The sequence below is a fragment of the Ictalurus furcatus genome, chromosome 2, assembly GCF_023375685.1.
Source record: "Ictalurus furcatus strain D&B chromosome 2, Billie_1.0, whole genome shotgun sequence".
Lineage (NCBI taxonomy): Eukaryota > Metazoa > Chordata > Actinopteri > Siluriformes > Ictaluridae > Ictalurus > Ictalurus furcatus.
This window is the reverse complement of record NC_071256.1, coordinates 23,168,197-23,187,645: the sequence shown is the minus strand read 5'-3', so window position 1 is coordinate 23,187,645 and position 19,449 is coordinate 23,168,197. Positions and strand designations below refer to the sequence as shown.

General features: G+C 39.2%; 1 protein-coding gene across 2 annotated transcripts in view; it reads left to right on the top strand.

The window, feature by feature from the left end:
* cyth3b (cytohesin 3b) overlaps positions 1-19,449 on the top strand; it is a 45,120-nt gene that overhangs the window by 9,586 nt on the left and 16,085 nt on the right. The window contains exons 1-6 of one of the 2 annotated variants that reach the window (XM_053653681.1): positions 6,430-8,794; positions 14,216-14,298; positions 14,886-14,950; positions 17,435-17,501; positions 17,734-17,852; positions 18,266-18,346. In XM_053653681.1, the coding sequence (XP_053509656.1) occupies positions 8,755-8,794; positions 14,216-14,298; positions 14,886-14,950; positions 17,435-17,501; positions 17,734-17,852; positions 18,266-18,346 (455 nt within the window). In that variant the 5' untranslated portion in view covers positions 6,430-8,754. Of the gene's footprint in view, positions 1-6,429; positions 8,795-14,215; positions 14,299-14,885; positions 14,951-17,434; positions 17,502-17,733; positions 17,853-18,265; positions 18,347-19,449 lie in introns of those variants that run through there. The other variant, XM_053653689.1, reaches the window with a different exon arrangement.

Below are 19,449 nucleotides of genomic sequence, written 5' to 3'. Positions count from 1 at the left end.
GGAATTCAAGAAGACGCGAGGCAGGCTGAAGGCTATTCATCAGGCCCACGCAAAAGGAAGTCATGCTATACACTAGTCTGGGGAGTACTAAGCTGTGCAAGGGAATAAATTCCAAAGGAAAAAAAGAAACCCCACTTTCTCCCTCCTTCTCTGCGTTTGCAATATTCTCATGCCTGGAACTGGCGGATTTGTCTTTCTGAAGTGGCTTTCCTGAAAGAGGAAAGAGTAGGTTGGTGTAGGTGGGGAGATTCAGGGCCAGGACAATTACATAACACAATCCCAAATTGCTTAACTTGTTGAAGATACAGGAAAACAGTGTATCCCTGGGTACATCGTGTTGCCTTGTGTTCACTCTTATGCATGGGGTTCTTCTAGGGATGGCATATACTATGCAGTAGTGGACAAATCTTAAATTCTTTAGCTAGCCCACCAGGCAAATGAAAGCACCAATGTGCTTCCCAGTATTGTGTTATGTTTGCCAAGAAGCATTAACTAGGCTAATTATATGTAATTATACAGAATATGGAAATAATCAAGTGCTTGAATTCCTGGGAGGGGTGATTATAGTCTATCCTGGACAAAAAAGCAAAGAAAAGTCTTGGACTAACAGTTTGGCTAATGAGCCATGGTGTTCTATCGCGAATCAGCCTAGATGAAGTATTTAAATGTAAGGTGACCGAAAGCATTAAGGTTAACTAACAGGCAGTTACGATTTTTTTTGTGCGTGCTGTGGCCAGAAATACTTGAGTTTGTGACAAATTTTTTAAAAAATTTGTGATGCAACTTGCAGTCGTTTTTGCTTTTGTTTTGTGGAAAACTATTTGAATTGGCGAAATTGCAAGCACAGGATCATTCTTTTAAAATACTACCAGTGAAGACACTTATATCAGTGAAATTCATTGACATAAAATGTAAAAACGTAGTTTGAATTTTAAACTGCCCATTGCTTGTTTTATGTAGTTTTATGTTAAACTGTACTTTTTTGCTTTTTAACTTTACAGAATGTGAACAATGCATCATATTAACAGGATGCCACCAATGCATCAACTTATGCAAACAATGGATCCATTTTACAGAATGCAAACGATGCATCATCTTCACATAATGCACATCTTCACATAACGAGGCATTAACTCAGAACGGATAACCGATATGTGAAAACCAAAGTTCAATTTCTTACATCCATATGGATGTACTCATGTTCAGCACACGTCAGTTGAAGAGGGCTTTGGCTGAATGCGCGTCTTTGCCCAAATCTGTGATCATTTTGAAATATTGCAAGCTTCTCCGTCTATTGCAGAATTTGCTTGATTTTGTGTTATCTTCTCCGATCGTGAAATCTTAGATGGACTGAACAGGTTCTGTGGTGCATTGTGCTGTATTTTGTCAGTTTTAAAAATTTTTCCACATCCCTCCATATTCCTGATTCTGGAAAGATTCTCTAGCCTCATTTCAAGCCTTATCATAATTAGTATGCCTAGTAAATACAGTTCCTACCAACAGCTACACTACATCGTCAGTTCACGTGCACAGTGCAGCAGGTGACGGGATTCGGAAAAGAGTAGTGTAAATATATAAACAAACGTATCAAATTAAATGTTTTTATTGCACCTGCTATGATATGATTTTAATATCACCATGTCACTGTACACATTTTTGAGAGCACTATGGATGTCACTGATACGTTTGTAACACTTTTTTCCCATCATGTTCTACTCTTGAAGCTTTGTTAGCAATCCCTGAGCAATGCTAAATATTGGGATATGCATCATGTCTTCTTCTTCTTTAGTCCCTAGCTGGCAGCACGGCGAGGTTGCCTCCAGAACTGGTAAGCTGCTGATTCGGCAGATGTGCCCAAACAGCCTCAACCATCACAACTGAATCGTCTCTTTGATCGTCGTCTGGTTGTCGCACGAGAAGTCTGTCACAAAGGGAGACACCCAAGATCTGTCGCAGGCATCGCATTTGAAAAACCTCTGTTTTGAGCAAAGTACATGTTTCTGATTGTGTACCCTCAAAATGTATTCCAGGATTGCAATATATTTTTACTCTGTTCCTCTATCCCAGTTTTATTCTTATTAGTGGAAAAAATGGCTGCAATAACCATGCCACATGAGAAAGTCTCACATTGTGTGGTGAGGAAGTCTGTTTGATACACTGGGATCTTAACTATTCTGCATCAAAGAGGGCTGATTTTTGTATTGCGCACTCGTAGACCTTCTTGTATTCAGTCTGACTGTTACTATTGACTTAATAAGGTGTAAGGGTTTTTAGCACCTTAGTATCTTCATTTAGAATAAGAAGAACTACATGTTTGTGTTCCTTCTTTATCTAAATACAGCTTTAAAATGGCTGCTAAAGAGTTTTAAGGAGTATTTGCAAACCCTTTTAAAAGCACTGCAAATCTTTACATAGTTAGATTGAACCTGTGAGTTCAAGAGATTTGAAGGTTCTCAATCCATGCCCAGTCATTTACTACACAATTGAAAAATGATCCTCAGGAAGACATGGAAGTTGTCAGGTGTGCATGACTCAACATTTTGTAGTTGGTTACAGCATTTGTTCTCAGTCAGTTCCTGGGGGATGCCCTCTTTTGCACAGTTCAATGTCTTTCCTGTTTTAACACACTTGTAAGCTAATGATCATGTTGTTACCTGAGTTGAGTCAGGTGGACAGGGAAAATACAAAATCATGAGAAACAATTACACAATATAGAGAAGCTATGCGATCTGATCACATGACCCAAAGATTTCCACAGTGAACACATTTCTTGGAAAAAGCCAAGAAAAAAAAAACATTGGTTGCACAGAGTTTTAAAAAAATGCAGCTTTCTCTTCAGTGTATGTCGCTGTAATCTTTAAACAAAACATTCACTCTTTCATTCCTCTTCAGTAAGCACGTTATCTTGGTCTGGCTTGCATTGCATCCGGCGTCTATGTTGGGAAACAGCACACATGGCAGGAGTACGCCCTGTATGAGACCCTACTCAAATGCAGAGCAAAACACACACACTTTCACACCTAGGGACAATTTAGAGAAATAGTCCACCTACCATCTTTCTTTGAGAAAAGCCTTTGAACAAGGAAAACTCAAATGGACACAGCGAGAACATGTTAAACACGGACAGTAAGCAAGAGTGACCCTGGACCCTGGAAAAAAATATAATTTTAGTCATTGCCAATTCCCACCCACTAGGCAATTCTCTCTTTTTCATCTAACAGCTACCAACCAGGGAGGGTGAAGACTAACACAGGCTTCCCCCGAGACATGTGAAGCCAGCCAGCTGCATCTTTTCAGACTGCTGCTCGTACAACTTCACAGGGCAGCGTAACACACTCGGAGCTCAAAAACAGCCCTTATAGATTAGTGTCGCTCTGACTGACCAGTGAGAGAGTAATATCATACTTCCCACCCAGAGAGCATGATCAATTTAGCACTTGGATCGGTTCAGCCACGCGTTGACTATGGCATTGTCAGAATTCGAAATAGTGATCCCCTGATGATAGGGTGAATGCTTTTTTTTTCCTGTTGTGTCACTCAGAAGCCCAACATAACCTTACAAGCTTTGAAATGGATTGAATTAAATGTGTACTCATATAAGTTTAACATACAGTGATCTTAGGTCTATAGAAGTCACACCTTCTTAGTCAAATCAGTAACAAACAAAATTACTTTGTTATTCACTAACACTAATCAGTGGCCAGTGAGTCAATAGTATCCTTCTACTGTGTATACTGTACATTTGCTAATAGAAATGCCAGCATGCGTGCCCTTTACATATTCACATGGACTTTCCGTATATAATGCCCCTGTATAACACATCCTCAATCAAAATTCATTGTAAGATAAGCAAAGTTCCACAGACACATGTATACTGTGTTGCACAAGCAAGTGTGTGATACAACATTTATAGTAGCATGCATCTGCGTCCTACTCTATTCAAGTGTACAGTCCATATTTGGCAGTGTGTGTGTGTGTGTGTGTGTACTTTGGTATATGTATGTGTGTGTTACAATTTGACCTGATACAACAATCATGATGTATGTACTGTAGGAATGCTGGAAAGTAGGGTAGGGATGGAGACATCAGCCCAGCTGTGTATATGTGATGTTTGCACTTCCTGAGAGGCTGTTTAATTGCACTGCATGTATGTGTGTGCATAGGATATGCGAGTTTAGGGTTACTAGCTGCTGCAGTCCTTTTCCTGGCATGGATTAAGTGTAGAAGCCCCTGCTTCATTCAATCTGAAGTCAGTGAATCTCCCATATATGTATATTATATTGCCTCTTCTATACATTCCCAGGTTTTCCTTCAACTCAAAAATACGTTACTGAGTCATTATACCTGGTTCATGACCTGTTGCCAAGACAACCAACGAGCAAAAGATAATTGTGTTCTCAAATATCTACAAATAAGTCAGGACAGTGATCCCCAAATGTTGTGTATCATTGTCACTATGTGAACAGACAGTGATTTCTTAGAACTGATACGTTTTGAAGGCATTATGTGGGTCATGGCATTTCCCAGCAGGCCTAGCAGGAATGTGGGCATGCTATGTTTGTACACAGTTTTAACGGCAGTCTTCATGTATGTCATATCGCATCACGTCACATGTCCAATTGAGTGTATCACAGCTGCTCTGTTTTTCTGAGCAGTCTCAGTATAAAAAAACATGTGCTTATATACACATTTGCACAATGCATGATATGGACCATGCACTTTTCCGGGATGTACATTCAACTCAAGAATGATTGGTTTTACTTCATTAAGTGTAATGAAATAAATAGTTTAAATAACAGCTTAAACATATTAAGACATTGTGTTTTTTAATGAAAATTAATATGCAGCTAACTGAACGTGCTAAACAACTAAATTGTGCTGTATTTTGCACACGAAAAATGGCGGTCCCAAACTTATTTGCCCATCACAATGAACATGAGGTGAACGCTCTCCGGCAGAGAGGTGAAGTTACAACTATACTATGGGTTTCAAGCCCTCATTGACCTGGATTGGTTGAGTTGGTTGTAAAATGAATTTGACTTCCCTTCCTAATCCAGCCTACTAACGCACTACTGCATTATACTATCCTGCATCTGTCATATCACACAGCTGTTCTATCCTGAATATTAAGGTCAGCCATTTAAAATGGAAACATTTCTGTGACGAGGAGGAGGATGAGTATGAGGGATTGTGAGGATGCACACCTGCCACTAGCTTGGCTAATCAGCGGGAGAGAGAGGGTGTAATCAACTGATCAATTGCAACTTGTCTCATTTCTCAGCTTTATTTATGTAATCCTAACGTATTTCACATATTAATCAGAAAGTTCTGAAAAATTTATATGACCCATTTTTCACTAAACTACAGTCAGAGAATATCCAACATGTAAGTTCTAAGCTGCAGTAGAGATATCTCTCAAGGCTAGAATATGAAATAATCCATATTATGTTAGTCAGATTAGTAAAAGAAGTGGGATGAAGTTAAAAACAAATCTCACAGACCCATTGTTGGAGGATAAGTCCTGACATGACCGGCTTTTCACAATTACTTTTAGTGTAACCCGGGGGAAAATGTGTCACTTCTTCCTGGTATAGAGGTGAACATGAGTGGTCCCAGAAGTTCCCGGTGCGATACATTGCAGTACTAATTAAAAATACCTGGGAAGCAATATTTGAAAAACATTGGCATATTTGCTTGAAAATTTCAGACTATCATTAAATCCTTACAGTTGGATTTGTAATAGCAACGACTGCTTCACAGCTTAGAATTATATTGACTTGGGACACTTTAGTATGATTGGTGAAGTGTGAACACGTGTGAACCAGTCTCTGGCTGTCTTGAAAACGGTGGTTTGGGTTTGCTTCAGCTGCTTGAGCTGGTCCACATTAGTTGTGGAAGCTATTCATAGTCGGCGCTGCATGCAGAGTAGCATAAATTGTTCAACTTGTCACGTTACTTCCTGTTTCTACTTTCCTGATGCTGGGGAAAGGTTACTATGGTTATTGATATATAAAATCAGACGTTCATAAGACCGGACCACTGTAATTAGCTCACGTTTGTGGTGCAATGAGACGTAGTGCCGGTCTGCATGGCTTAAAACAAGATTAGCTCCTCGTTTGCAGTATTTCTGCACGATGACATGTCTTGCATCCAAAAAAGCGCTGTTATCGTCACTTGAGTGTTTATACTACAGGAAAATGGATGCAAAAAGATCAACCTAGTGCCTGAAATTTTGCAAACCTGTGTGAACAGAAGTAATGTATGGAATTGTGCAATCGATCTATAGTTCAGAAGGATTTCTTCTATGTGAACTCAAGCGTGTGATTTTGAGCCCCTCCCCCAAACAAGCCCAGAATCTGTCCTGGGTGCGGACTCAAGTATTCGAACCAAGTGTAAAAATGCCCTTAGAGACCCGAGGACGTTCCTGGCAAAGTGTGTGTGGAAAGTGAGGCCATTAATAATAATTAAAAAAAAACAACCTTCAGAACCAATAAGACCATTGTGACTACACACTCAATCTTCATCAACCATATTTCAGACATAACAAAGCAGTCTCTCTCTCTCACATCTACAAAAAGTGTGGACTTGGAAGAGACCATCCCCCATTTCTCGTTGTTCGTTTCCAGATGTGGTGTCTGGAGAGCCAGAGCCAATATAAACAGGCCTGTTTGCCCCTATCAGTCGGCTGGAATCAGACACTAAACTCATTTCCTGACTGAGTCATCGGAGGGACAGTGAGGGGATCAGAAACAGGACATCTTCAGTAAAGCACACGTGACCCCCTGCAAGCACGAGTCCATGGTTAAAGCAGGTCATTGGAAAGTTGCTTGTAAGACGAGCTGGTAATAACAGAGCTCAAGCCTTCCAGAGATCCAATATGCTTTAGCTCTTCAATTAGACCCAGACGTTGGCTGAAACTTTATGGAGAAATGTTCTGTCTGGTTAACAATCGTTTCAAAGTTTCCACTTCAGTCTCCACAGCATCAAGGAGCTGTTTGCTTAGCAAGACGATGATCTGTTTGTTTGTCCTTATGTGAAGGCTTTTGGGAGTATGCATTATGATTCAGCTGGCATGATTGGATTTAAAATGGCCCTGAGGCATCAGAACATGCAGAGGAGAACACGTGGCAGCCCGTGAGACGGGAGACGGGCTAGATACACTATTAGTATTGAAGCAGGAAATTAGCAAGAGGGAGATGAATAGGAGAAATGCAGTGTAACCCCTGTCAGGTACTAATTAAAGTAGGACAAGTAAGCACTGTTCCCAAAATGACGTAAATCTGTGGGATTTGTGAATGAACCCGTGCACAGCTGGTTTGGATGTTTATTTGTTTTTCTGGGATTCAAAGAGGAAGCTTTTGTTTTTAATATATTTTTTTCTAAATTGTGTGCAGACAGTAAATTGGCTTAATGCCTACTTTGGGAGATGAAGTGAAGTCTTTTATTGTGGAGTGGATGGATTTTATTGTGCAAATACAAAGTATAAAAGGAGAAATTTAAGACGCATTTAGGCATGCTGCTTGGGATGCAAGATGTACTGGTGGTGTTATTTAAAATCACACCATGGCCAAAACGTCAGACTATTAAATTAGATAAAGCAGATATGACTGGAACAGTCATTAGAAACTGTAATAGGTTACATTTCTAGAAAAATGCAGGCTCCTTGAATGCTATGGCGTCCTATTCAGTGATACTTATTGAGACATTGTTATTAATAACAGAAACTCGAGATTGTCTTTGAGATTTGTTTTGTGGGGGTTTTTTTCTTCAGTTTGGGTAAAAACAGGACATTTTCCATTGTAGATGACTTGTACAGACTAATGAGCTGTGCACTCTTATTTATGAGGAAGCGAATATGACATTTTTCCATTGAGCCTCCTCTCTTTTCGTGAGTTACACTACGGATCAAAAGGACACACATGATTTTGCAGGGTTTTATGGTAATGTCCTATGAAATATCACATAGGAAATTAAGCAGGGAGCAAGAAAAGTGTTAAATTAATCCAAAGTATTTTGTCTTTTAAATTCTTAATAGTATTTCCAATGGAAACTGTACACAATCTTGGCAGCTTCATGATGGCGTTTTACCTGAATGGCTTTTCTTAAAGTTCTCGAATAGGCAGAGCTCCTTATTGCGTCTCCAATGGAGAACAATTTAATTTTATCCTTATTTTATTCGTTTTTTAAGTCAGAACTACTCATTAGATTTACATATTGAGTCAGCATTTTTTTTTTTACATGGGTGTTAACTTCACTGGTGACATTTGCCATAACCATTTCAACAATAAGCCTTCATCAGAGTATGGATTATCAGTAAATCAGCAACACAAGTCCCAACAGCAACCGAGCCTGAACGTATACAGCCAATAAAGATACAGAGTCTGCAGTTCCACATTGTGTGCGTAGTGTAGTGTAACTAAAATAAATACTTGTGCCTTTAAGTGTTCTTTGATGACTAGCTTGTGGCTCATCAAGAATCCTGAGTGCGTTTTTCTTTCCCAGTTTGTTTTGGCATTTTTTTTCTGCATCACGAGTTGGACTTGACTGTAGGCCACGTTTCCTCAAGGCAGCAGATAGATAGACCGGTTTAACCTGAATGCCTGCTTGTCGTAGGTATGCAAACAATGCCCTCGGAGTTTCAGAGTTTCTGTGCAAACACAGGCGGGTTGTCAGGGAGTTTTTTTGGGGGGTAAAAATTTTTTATCTGACTGCCAAAGTTCGCATTTGTACAAGAAAACGGTGCACGTATCTACCATGCAGTACAAGGAAAGCGAGACATGGATAGGGAGCCACGGTATGTAGTGTATTACTTAATACCTTCTACTTCAAAGCTAATATGCTTCAGACTATGCTATATATGAGGTATCTTTGGTTAGCAGTCAGATCAGCGCGTTGTGCAAGTAGGTTCGGGTTTGCTCAACCGTAATGAAGCTTGCCGGCATTTGTTTGGGTTGCCATTGTTACTGAGTATGAGTAGTACACAAACGTCATCTTCTCTATTATTTCCAGACTGATCTGGAGAACATCAAGTTGCCTCCCATCTCCCTGTCTTCATTCGCAACTCTGAAACTACTTTTTTTTCTTCTATTGATTGTAGCCGTACATTAAATAGTTGGTTGGAATGCATGACTTAGCATGTCGATTACAAAATGGTGTTCAAGCTGCAGTTACTGTAGACAGTAATGTGAATGCATCCTTTGTTAGAGCTTGGCAGACTTACTTGTGGATTCTTTTGCCAATAGTGGCAATGTCTGAGGTATTCCACTGCTTAAAATTAAGTATCAGTATTTCTGCATCTGTAGTTCTAGCTGCTTTATGCAAGCCTTAAGAAGCCTTAGTAGTCACAAGACTTGGTTAAAGGAGCTACTCAGATTAGTAAGCATAGCTCAGCCTTTAAGAGAGATGGAGGCTTTAATTTTTTTGAACAGAAACCAGGAATAGGTGAAATGTTTTCCTCTTAGATTTGAACATTTGATCAGAGTGGTTTTATTGAAACAAGCCAGACAGGGTCAGATAGCGCTGAGGATTTGCATGAGGTTTTGCATGTAGTTTGTAATCTATTCATATAGTGTGCAGTTGATGTTATGATGCCTGTGGATGCCCTACTGTGTTCATGCTGACAGACTGGACTACACAGGACAGTTCTCATTGGTTCAATTCATTGACTCTCTAATGCATATGGAAGCTCAGCTGCATATTGATGTCTTTCTGTCTTTCTCCACTAATGCACTTTGTCTCAATGAGGAGATGACGGTAGAATGGTTTTTACAAGTCAGGGGTGCACAGATGACGTACGATCTTTTCAGAATCAGGAATGCACAGTTGTGTGGAAACACTGACAAAATTGAGGAAAACAAAGTCCAGCATGAAGTTGTTATATGTCGTCCCGGCCAATTCTTTTTTACTTTTTTCTTTTGCTGTAGACTGAAGACAGTTGGGTTTGAAATCAAAAGATGAATATGAGAAGTTCAGTTTTTATTTCCTGGTATTTATATGTAGATGTGTTAAACGATATAGAACATGGCACATTTTGTGTCAGACCACCAAATTTGTAGAACATATGACTGACAGGTGTTTCTTGTTAGATTGATATTTTAAACAATAAATAGCTCTGAAGATCTACTCTTGGTTTTAGCCTTCAGTTTCACCTGTGAAGACTGCATTTATTGTTAAAAAGGACAAGCCAACATGAGTGAAAAACAAGCCATTTTGAAGCTGAGAAAAGAGGGAAAATTAATTAGAGCCATTGCACAAACATTGGGCATAGCCAATACAACAATTTGGAATGCCCTGAAAAAGAAAGAAACCACTCGTGTACTGAGCAACAGACACCAAATGGGCCGGCCAAGGAAGACAACAACAGCTGATGACAGAAACATTGTAAAAGATGTGAAGAAAACCCCAAAAACAAAAAAAGAAACCCAAATCACCAACAACTTCCACAGGGCAGGGGTGAAGGTATCACAATCCATCATTTTAAGGATACTTTGGGGGCAGAAATATAGAGGCCATACCACAAGATGCAAACAATACGTCAGCAGTAAGAATCAGAAAGCCATATTTGAATTTGCAAAGAAATACAGAGCCAAAAAAGTTCTGGAACCAAGATAACCGCTACCAAAGTGATGGAAAGGCCAAAGGCCCATCTGTGAAACATGGTGGAGGTAGTGTCATGGCTCCACAGAGGTTATGGGAAACAGATGAACCTCAGTTTGAGTAGAAGCATGAGCATAGGTCACCGATGGAATGATACGATAAGCAGGAGGATGAGGAAACCCTGGGGGTACAGGTGAAGAGCAGAGACGTTCCAACAGAGCTGTTACATCTACTGCCAAATGTGCCAGCTGATGACGTAGATATTCACCAAGGCTTGAGAGATTGAGCAGCCAAGAGAGAGAATGTCCAGCTGAATGGGGGCGTGGTCAGCTGGACAGAGAACAGAGAGAAAGAACAAAAATGAGATAAAACAGTAGTGGTAACACTTACATATATCCACATATACATGCACAAGCACATGCAAAGATTGTAAGAAAAAGGTATCAATACACTGCATGGAAAGAGCATAAAGTTGAAAACACAGACACACACACACACACAAAATGTTTAAGAAACACACACACACACTCACAAGATGTTTAAGAAGCACCAAAAATGTATAACAAGCTTAGGATTAGAGAGAAAATATGTGTAATAGTAAACAAATAATAAAAAATATATCTCACCCATAATGAAGAAGTGGTAAAATATCCAAAAATGCCCAGGACAACGGGGCGATGAGATGCTCACAGCTCAGTTACAGGAAGTAGGAATGCCATTGAGGTACTTGGAAAAAATTTTAAATACCAGAAAGAAAAACATGAAGATAAGGGGCTATCCAATGGCTGAAAATGGGTTTTAAGGGGATTCCGAAGTGAGAAAAGTTTATTCTAAGGGGATTTAAAAATAAGAGAAAAGTAGAGTTTAAGGGGAAATTAAAAAAGACACCATTAAATCATATTGGGAGTTCAAAAGAATGAGATAATTGGGTGTAGACTAAAAATAAGACTCTATAAATAGGGCATTGAGACTGTGTATAGATTCATATCACTGGGATGTCTCCCTGATTCTATCTCATATTGTTTCTTGAACAATTTACTGGATTTTTGCTTTTCTTATCCAGCGTGTTCTAGATTTTTACTTTCAGTTGTGCTTTTGAGTATGATCACTTATGGAAAAAGATCATTAGCACCACTAGTCGTTTTTGACACGACACTTGGGCTTGCATTTCTGCTTCTGGAACAGGCTCACTAATCTTTATTGATGATGTAACTCATGATGGTATCAGGAGAATGAATTCAGAAGTTTACAGGAACATTATGTTTGCCAATTTACAGAGAAATGCATCCAAATTAATTTGGAGGAACTTTATCATGCAGCAAGACAATGATACAAAACACACTGCCAACTCAACAAAGGACTTTATCAGGGGGACACAGTGGAAGGTTTTAGACTGGTCAGGTCAATCACCATATTATCCCAGTTGAGAAGCATTTCACCTCCCAAATAGGAGACTGAAGGGAGAAATGCCATAAAACAATCAACATCTGAAAGAGGCTAGCCTGGAAAAGCATCAAAAAAGAAGAAGCCTACAGTTTGGTGATGTCATTGACTATGTTTACATGGACAGCAATAATGTAATTATTGACCTTATTCTGAGTAAGACAATATTGTGATTAAGGTGTTTACATGAGTCACTTTTAGAATACTCCTTTCATGTTCCCGTTTTACATGTTATAGAACATAGATCGATTAACGCCACATGTCATTACGTCACCGCACCACGCCATCCAACGTTCCCTCCAGAATTTCACGTATCGACATACAGTTCGTCTTCGTTATGGAACCGTATACAGTTTTGGGTGTTTTTATTTTAAATTTTTACGGAAGTTTCAAGTGCAGTTAATTATTTGTCATGCTATATGTGCAAATAGACGACTGCTTGAAGCCGTGGGCTGCGTCCTAAACTAGTTACTTACCTACTATATAGTAGCCGAAACGCATATATTTGTCCTGCTATATAGCAGGTAAGTACGCAGTTTCGGACGCAGCCGTGCTCTCTTGTTTGCTGTCAAACAGTTGAGCACTGCCGTGTGTGTACGTGTCCTGTCGCAAAATGCGGTGAAAACTCCCACACGACGTTAATAATGTGATTATTACATGTCTGTAATGCACGTCGCTAATGCGACTAAAATAAGAATACTCCACATGCCTTAATTCGATTTGTGTTTACTTCGAGTATGACTTTATTCGGATTAAGGTCATCAATAATCGCTGTTTACATGCTAGTTTCTTAATCAGAGTATTGTCTTAATCTGGTTAATATTGGATTATTGCTGTCCATGTAAACGTACTGAATGAGTCGCAGGCTTGATGCAGACTCGAATAGTATCTTTTATGTGCTATGTGAGGACACAGCCCCACATCTCATAACTGAAATTTGATGACAGTTTATTGATGGTGCAAACATGATGTTACATGGTCTTATGCTTGGTTGTTTCCCTTAGTCTGTATTAATGTACTTAACTAACTCAGTATACATTATTAAATTATGTTAGCTACCACCTTGTAGCTTAGTCAATTATGTTTCCGGGCAACCAAAAAAAAATTGAGTGTGCAGCACATTGGAGCGTTTACTTGCCTGGAGAACTAGCTAAAGAATTAAGCATTTGTCCATCCCTGATGACGTCAACCAACTTTGATTTTGTCGCTGCATTTCTGGCCCAGCACGTAAGCCTCAACAATGTTAAATTATCCCTGTGCTTCGAACACTAGTGTGTTCTTTCAAACACACAGCGGGGGCCTGTCATTGAGCTCTGTGACTGAGCAATCAGCGACATTAAAGCCTTTTATTTAGTGAGTGAATTCTTCACAGCAGGGTAGGAGGGTTAGGGCATTGCTCAGACTGTTTGTGACAATTGCAGCTTATGTGTCAGTTTGTGTCCTCTGGTCTTTCCGCACTACAAAGACTTCATTTTGCTCTGAAATAATAACGCACCATCTTTGGTGGCCTCACACACTCATGCAGTGATGTTCATCTCCTCAGAGCTTGGCAGCACATCCGTCACTCCAGGCGCTCAGAGTTCTCACCATCTTGAAACTAATGGCTCGTGTATCTGTCATTTTGTTTTGCTAAATATAGAGCACATACTATTGTTGAAAGATGATTGGGATTTGTTGGATGATGAGTTGTAAAGCAGCTTAGCAGAGTGATTCAGCTGAGGGTTTTGCTTCCAAAATCATTGGATACAGCTAGCATAAGAAAGTGAAGAGTGGGGGAGTGAGTATTATTTAACACGGCTAAATGCAAAAGTGACCTACTTCCTTGCCATGTGACTCACAAAATCATCTTAAGGATACGAAGGTGCTACTGTTCACAACCGAGATTCTGCTGTTATACTTTTTGTGTGCAATTTCCTGTACTGTGAATTTCCACTCAGTTCTAAGAGAGTGGCATATGAAGGTTCTTGGCTGTTGAATTTTGCAGAGAACGCCCCCCGTAGAGTTGGAACTGAATACATCTAGTGTGATAAGGAAGAGGAAAAAAACACTGGTCCTTTAACTGCTCTTATTTAAAGTACTACTTTTAAAAGCCAGATTGTGTGGACATTTCTATCATCCACAGAGTAAATTCTTAGACATTATTTATAGCTATCTTTACCCACATTCTCTTTTGTAGTACCTGAGGATCTGTCCTTAGATGAGAGGGATGAGCTGACAAACATACGGCGCAGGAAAAAAGAACTACTGGATGACATTGAGGTAAGTACCTTTGAGACTATATATGTACACTATATCTGCATACACATTATATGTACCATGATCTTAGCCTAATACTAAATCGGGAGTGTCCAATCTTATCCGGGTGCAGGTTTTACAAGCTTGACACACACAGGGAGGTGGTGGGAATCAAACCACCAAAACTGGAGGTGTGAGGCAAACGCGCTAACTACAAAATCACCGTGCGCCAACTGCTGTGTCATTCATTAATAAATGAAAAATGATAATTGTTAGCAAATTGCCCGGTATAAGAGGAATAAAACACTTCAGGACATGCATGTTATCTGAAAATAATAAGCTTCAGGGTGCTAATGCCATCACACTACTGTAGCACTGATTAAAACAGCATGTCCTGTTATGTTTTATTCCTGTTTCTTTATAAGAGCTATGAACGGAAGCCTGTCCTCTTTTCAAGCTTTGCTCAAATGAGGGCACTCCGGGCAGAATCCGCAGCAAAAGACTTGACACAGACTTGATTATTTTTGATCATTCCTTTTCAAGTTATAAGAAATTAATACTATGGAAGGCTTTCTCTCTCAGAAGGCTAATTCTCTGACACTTTTTGGCAGCGGTTGAAATTTGAGATTGCAGAAGTGATGACGGAAATCGAGCAGCTCACCTGTGTGGGAGAGAGGTGAGTCTATGGATATCATCAGCATCTTTTACTGCACAAACAGAATATGTGGCACAAAGAAAACGCTGGCATTAAATGTTTTGCCTATAACACCACTGGACTGTTAAACAAACATTAATGCTCTCAGCTATGCAGCTGGCCGCTGTGGTAATCCCCTTTATTTGTTCACATGTAGCAATCTGTCCACATGTACATGTTCAGTAAAACCCACTCCATTCACAAACTGTCATCTGCCTGATGGACGGCATCATTGTGTGGCAGGAGGGCAGCTGCAACAGCGTCCATTCAATCTGTGGTCAAATTAAAAGAGATGAAAGCTAGATTGGTACATTGTGTTGTCTTTCAAATGTGCGGCGGTCTGGGAAAACTTATCGTTCTATATTTCTATGGCAGAATTCTGGAAAACAACCAGAAATGATTGAAAAAGTTTTTAGGCCAATAATATGCTTTGACATTTCTACTTTAAGAAAATGTAAATAATTTTTTTTATCTGAAAGATGTGGAAATGTTTTTAGTTATGTTAATTCATAACCATTCCCTGAATTTCTGCCTGCAAACATGCTAGTATACCAGTTGCAGTGAGAAATGCAATCAGTCTGCCTAATGGTGATAGGTCTAAAATCTCCCTAGCTGAGTATAATTTCCTCGCACAATTTTAACAATTTAATCAAGTTGTTGTAAAGCTATTTACCATAGTGAAATATACTATATGGCCAAAAAATATGTGGACACCCATATGTGAATCTTCCCCAAACTGCTGCCATAAAGTTAGAAGCACATAATTGTTTATAATGTCTGTGTGTGCTGTGGTTTTAAGATTTCACTTCACTGGAACTAAAGGTCCCCAGCACCATGACAATGCCAGTGTGTACAAAATGAGGTTCATAGAGACATGGTTTGCCAAGACTGGAGTGGAAGAACGCACGTGGCCTGCACAGAGCCCTGGACCTCAACCCCACTGAACACTTTTGGGATGAACTGGAATGCTGACTGTGCCCCAAACCTCCTCAACCAACATCAATGCCTGACCTTGTGTTAATGCTCTTGTGGCTTAATGAGCACAAATCCCCAAAGCCACGTTCCAAAATCCAATGGAAAGCCTTCCCTCAAGGGTAGAGACTGTTACAGTAGCAATTGGGAGACTAAATCTGGAATGGGATGTTCAACAAGCAAGGTGTTTTTCGGGTGTTCACAAACCTTTGGCCGTGTAGTGTATACACATGCCTAATCAATTTAGTTGAGAGCGCTTATATACAATCTGTTCAGAAGTTATGTTAAGTAATGTTTAAGTGGCCTAATAAAAAGACATTGATATCAATATGTTTTTGACTTAATAAAATGAATCAAATGAAATTGATATCAAGATCAGTGATCAGTCAAGTGAAAGGGATGATGCTGAGGGTTGTGTTTAAATGCCACAAGTGTATTTTACTTCAGGTGATGAGACAGATTGATGTGGATGATGCTAATAATCAAAGTAAGAACACATTTTACATTGTAAACTTAAATTTTTATTTATTATTTATCAGTAATGTTATGTTGTTGTTGTTGTTGTCAGTTAGATTATGTTATAAACTTAGAGGAATGTCAAGGTGACTTTCAGCAAAATTGGAGTGTAATCTTTAAATGCAGCTTTCTTTATTTTCACTTTTGGAGGTAACCAGATTTTAAAATGCAATAACGTTACTTCTGTTATTTAATATCAGGAAAGCCGGTAGTCAGGACTATATATAGTCAAAAATATTAAAATTTGGCCATGTGTTTTTTTTTTCCCAGGCCGCCACACACATCTTCAAAGATTTACAATTGCAAGTCTTTATGTAACTGTTTGTGTAAATTGGCTTTTGTGAGCTCCTAAAATGTGCAATTCTGAAACTATGTTGATTTTGGAAAAGGAACTGATCGTTCATTATTTTCCTTTAGACAGCTACCTACAGGTTTATCAGCCAGTTATGTTTTTTGAGGGCTATAGCCAGTCACTTACAAGAAAATGTGTGACTGTGAGTAGTTTCTAAATATATCGCAAATATTTAAGGCTATTTAGCTTATTCTTATTCTCTATCTAACACATCTGAATGTAAGAGAGACCAGGTTTTTATGTTGTTCTTGTTCATCATCAAAGAAGTGTGCCATTTTTATATATTTCAATAAAATAAGTCTACTGGAGATTGTTACTTAGTTTTACACATCAACAGCCAACATATGCAAAGCTCCAATTTGCATATAATTATTCAAACGTTTCATCAGCATTGAGTACAGCTGCACTTTGTAAACCTCTGCTATCATGAATATTTCATTGGGTTGTAGTCATCTAGGCAGAAAATGGTTATGAAGTATTACTTTACTTTTTTAATTATTTTTTTTTTTTTATAGTATATTTGCCATCTATTGAGATGTTCCTTCTCTCAAGAAGTCATTTAAGGACTACAGCAACATGAGAATAATTGCTTTGCTGTTGTTTTGTTCTCTTTCTGCAAATTATAGCAAAACCACACAGAGAAACAAACAGATTGCCATGGGAAGAAAGAAATTCAACATGGATCCCAAAAAGGCAAGGCTAAATAAATAAGCAATAAATGTTAATGTTGCTCTTGCTAAAATTGACTTTATTTTCTGTTTTTAACACATGTACTTAACTAATCTCGTTTTAGTGGGCCACATGAATGTTAGTCAAAGAAACAGATCCAGGGTTATCTGCAGTTAATAAAACATAGAGGAGTGTAGATTTGTAGGTTTGCTTGCTTTGAGAGATTTGGTACATATCATGCATGTTTACCTTTTAGGGGATCCAATTTCTCTTGGAGAATGACCTCCTGCAACACACTCCTGAAGATATAGCCCAATTCCTCTACAAAGGGGAGGGTCTAAACAAAACAGTCATTGGGGATTACTTAGGGGAACGGTAAGACCTTGTTTCATTTTTGATAAAGTTGGGTGCCTGGTGTTTCTGAGCATGGCATACAGTAAATCCCCCGGAAATTGATGGTCTGGGTTTATTGTGCAGAACGGCCACAAAACCGTGCAGTAATTAAAAATAAAAAAAAAGCAGCTGGGGCCACATGTGTTTCTTATCTCTTTAAAGTAAATAGAACACCTCTAGGGATGTGCCTGTCAAAACAGCAAACTTTTGAGGCTGCATAACTTAGATGGACAAAAAGTCAGATGATTATCCTGTGCAGTGGTTTGGCTCTGACCCATTGTAAATTCTCTGATCTCTAAAACAATAACTTGTACTGCTGAGAAGCACCAATGGTGGGATTTTGGCACTCGTGCTGTTCTGTGTTTTATTTTCCGAGATTTTTTTTTCTTTCACAGGGATGACTTCAACATTAAAGTGCTCCAGGCCTTCGTGGAGCTCCATGAATTCGCAGACCTCAATCTTGTCCAGGCGTTACGGTGGGTTGGTTCTCCGCATGCTACATTTCAGCTTGTTTATAATTTTGAGCGTCACCTGAAGGGTGTTTCAGTGCTTTAAAACGTTCAAGTGGCCTAATAAAAGTACATTAGTAGCAAGAAATTTATCCAACAGCACTGGTTGTATTATTGCCCCACTACTTTAAGAGCAACCGGTGATCAGAAAGACGAGACTCATGTTTAAATGTTGCGATTGACTTGTACTGCATGTGATGCGAGAGACTGATGTGGATAATTCTGATAATCAGTTAGTGAAAACGCTTTGTAAACTCTTAGTGAATTTTTCTTTGTAAACACAGAATTCTTTACAATTTCACATAAGGCTGTATTTCCACTAATAGATTAGGCTATAAATGCAGCGCTAGGTGTCTTCCAGTGGAATTTAATCCAATTTTTAAATGCAAATTCCTCCTTTCTCACTTTTAGTGCTAACCAGAATTGCAATCAAAATGAGTGTTTCAGAGCTTTTTCTGCCTGTCCTTCAAATGGTAAATGGTCCACATTTATATAGCGCTTTTTTACCTTAGCGGTTCTACAAAGCGCTTTACACTGTCTTATTCACCCATTCACCCAGCTGCCTTTAGTTCTGTGGACAAATATACAATACAATTTCTGGAAGTAATACAAAAAAAGTAGTTTTGGAGAGTTTCAGGGGGGCATGATGGCTTAGTAGTTATCACGTTTGCCACCCACCTACAGGGTTTGAGTTTGATTCCCCGTGCCTTGGGGGTTTCCTCAAAGTACTCTGGTCTCCACCCCCAGTCCAAAGCATGAATTGTAGGCTGATTGCATCTCTAAATTGTCTGTGGTGTGTGAGTGTGTGATTGTGCCCTGCGATGGTTTGACACCTCTTTCAGTGTGTCCCCCCACCTTTTGCCCTGAGTCCCCTGGAAGACAGTCCAGGCTCCCCGCGACCCTGTACAGGATAAGCAGTACAGAAAATGGATGGATGGAGATACTCATTTTAATTTTTATAGTCCTGGGAAAAAGATCAGAATGTTTTGATGATTCATGTTTGTGCAATTTTTCTTGATTGTCCAGTTAAACGCTCTCTAGAACCATACACTGTGTGTCCTGCCCCCGGA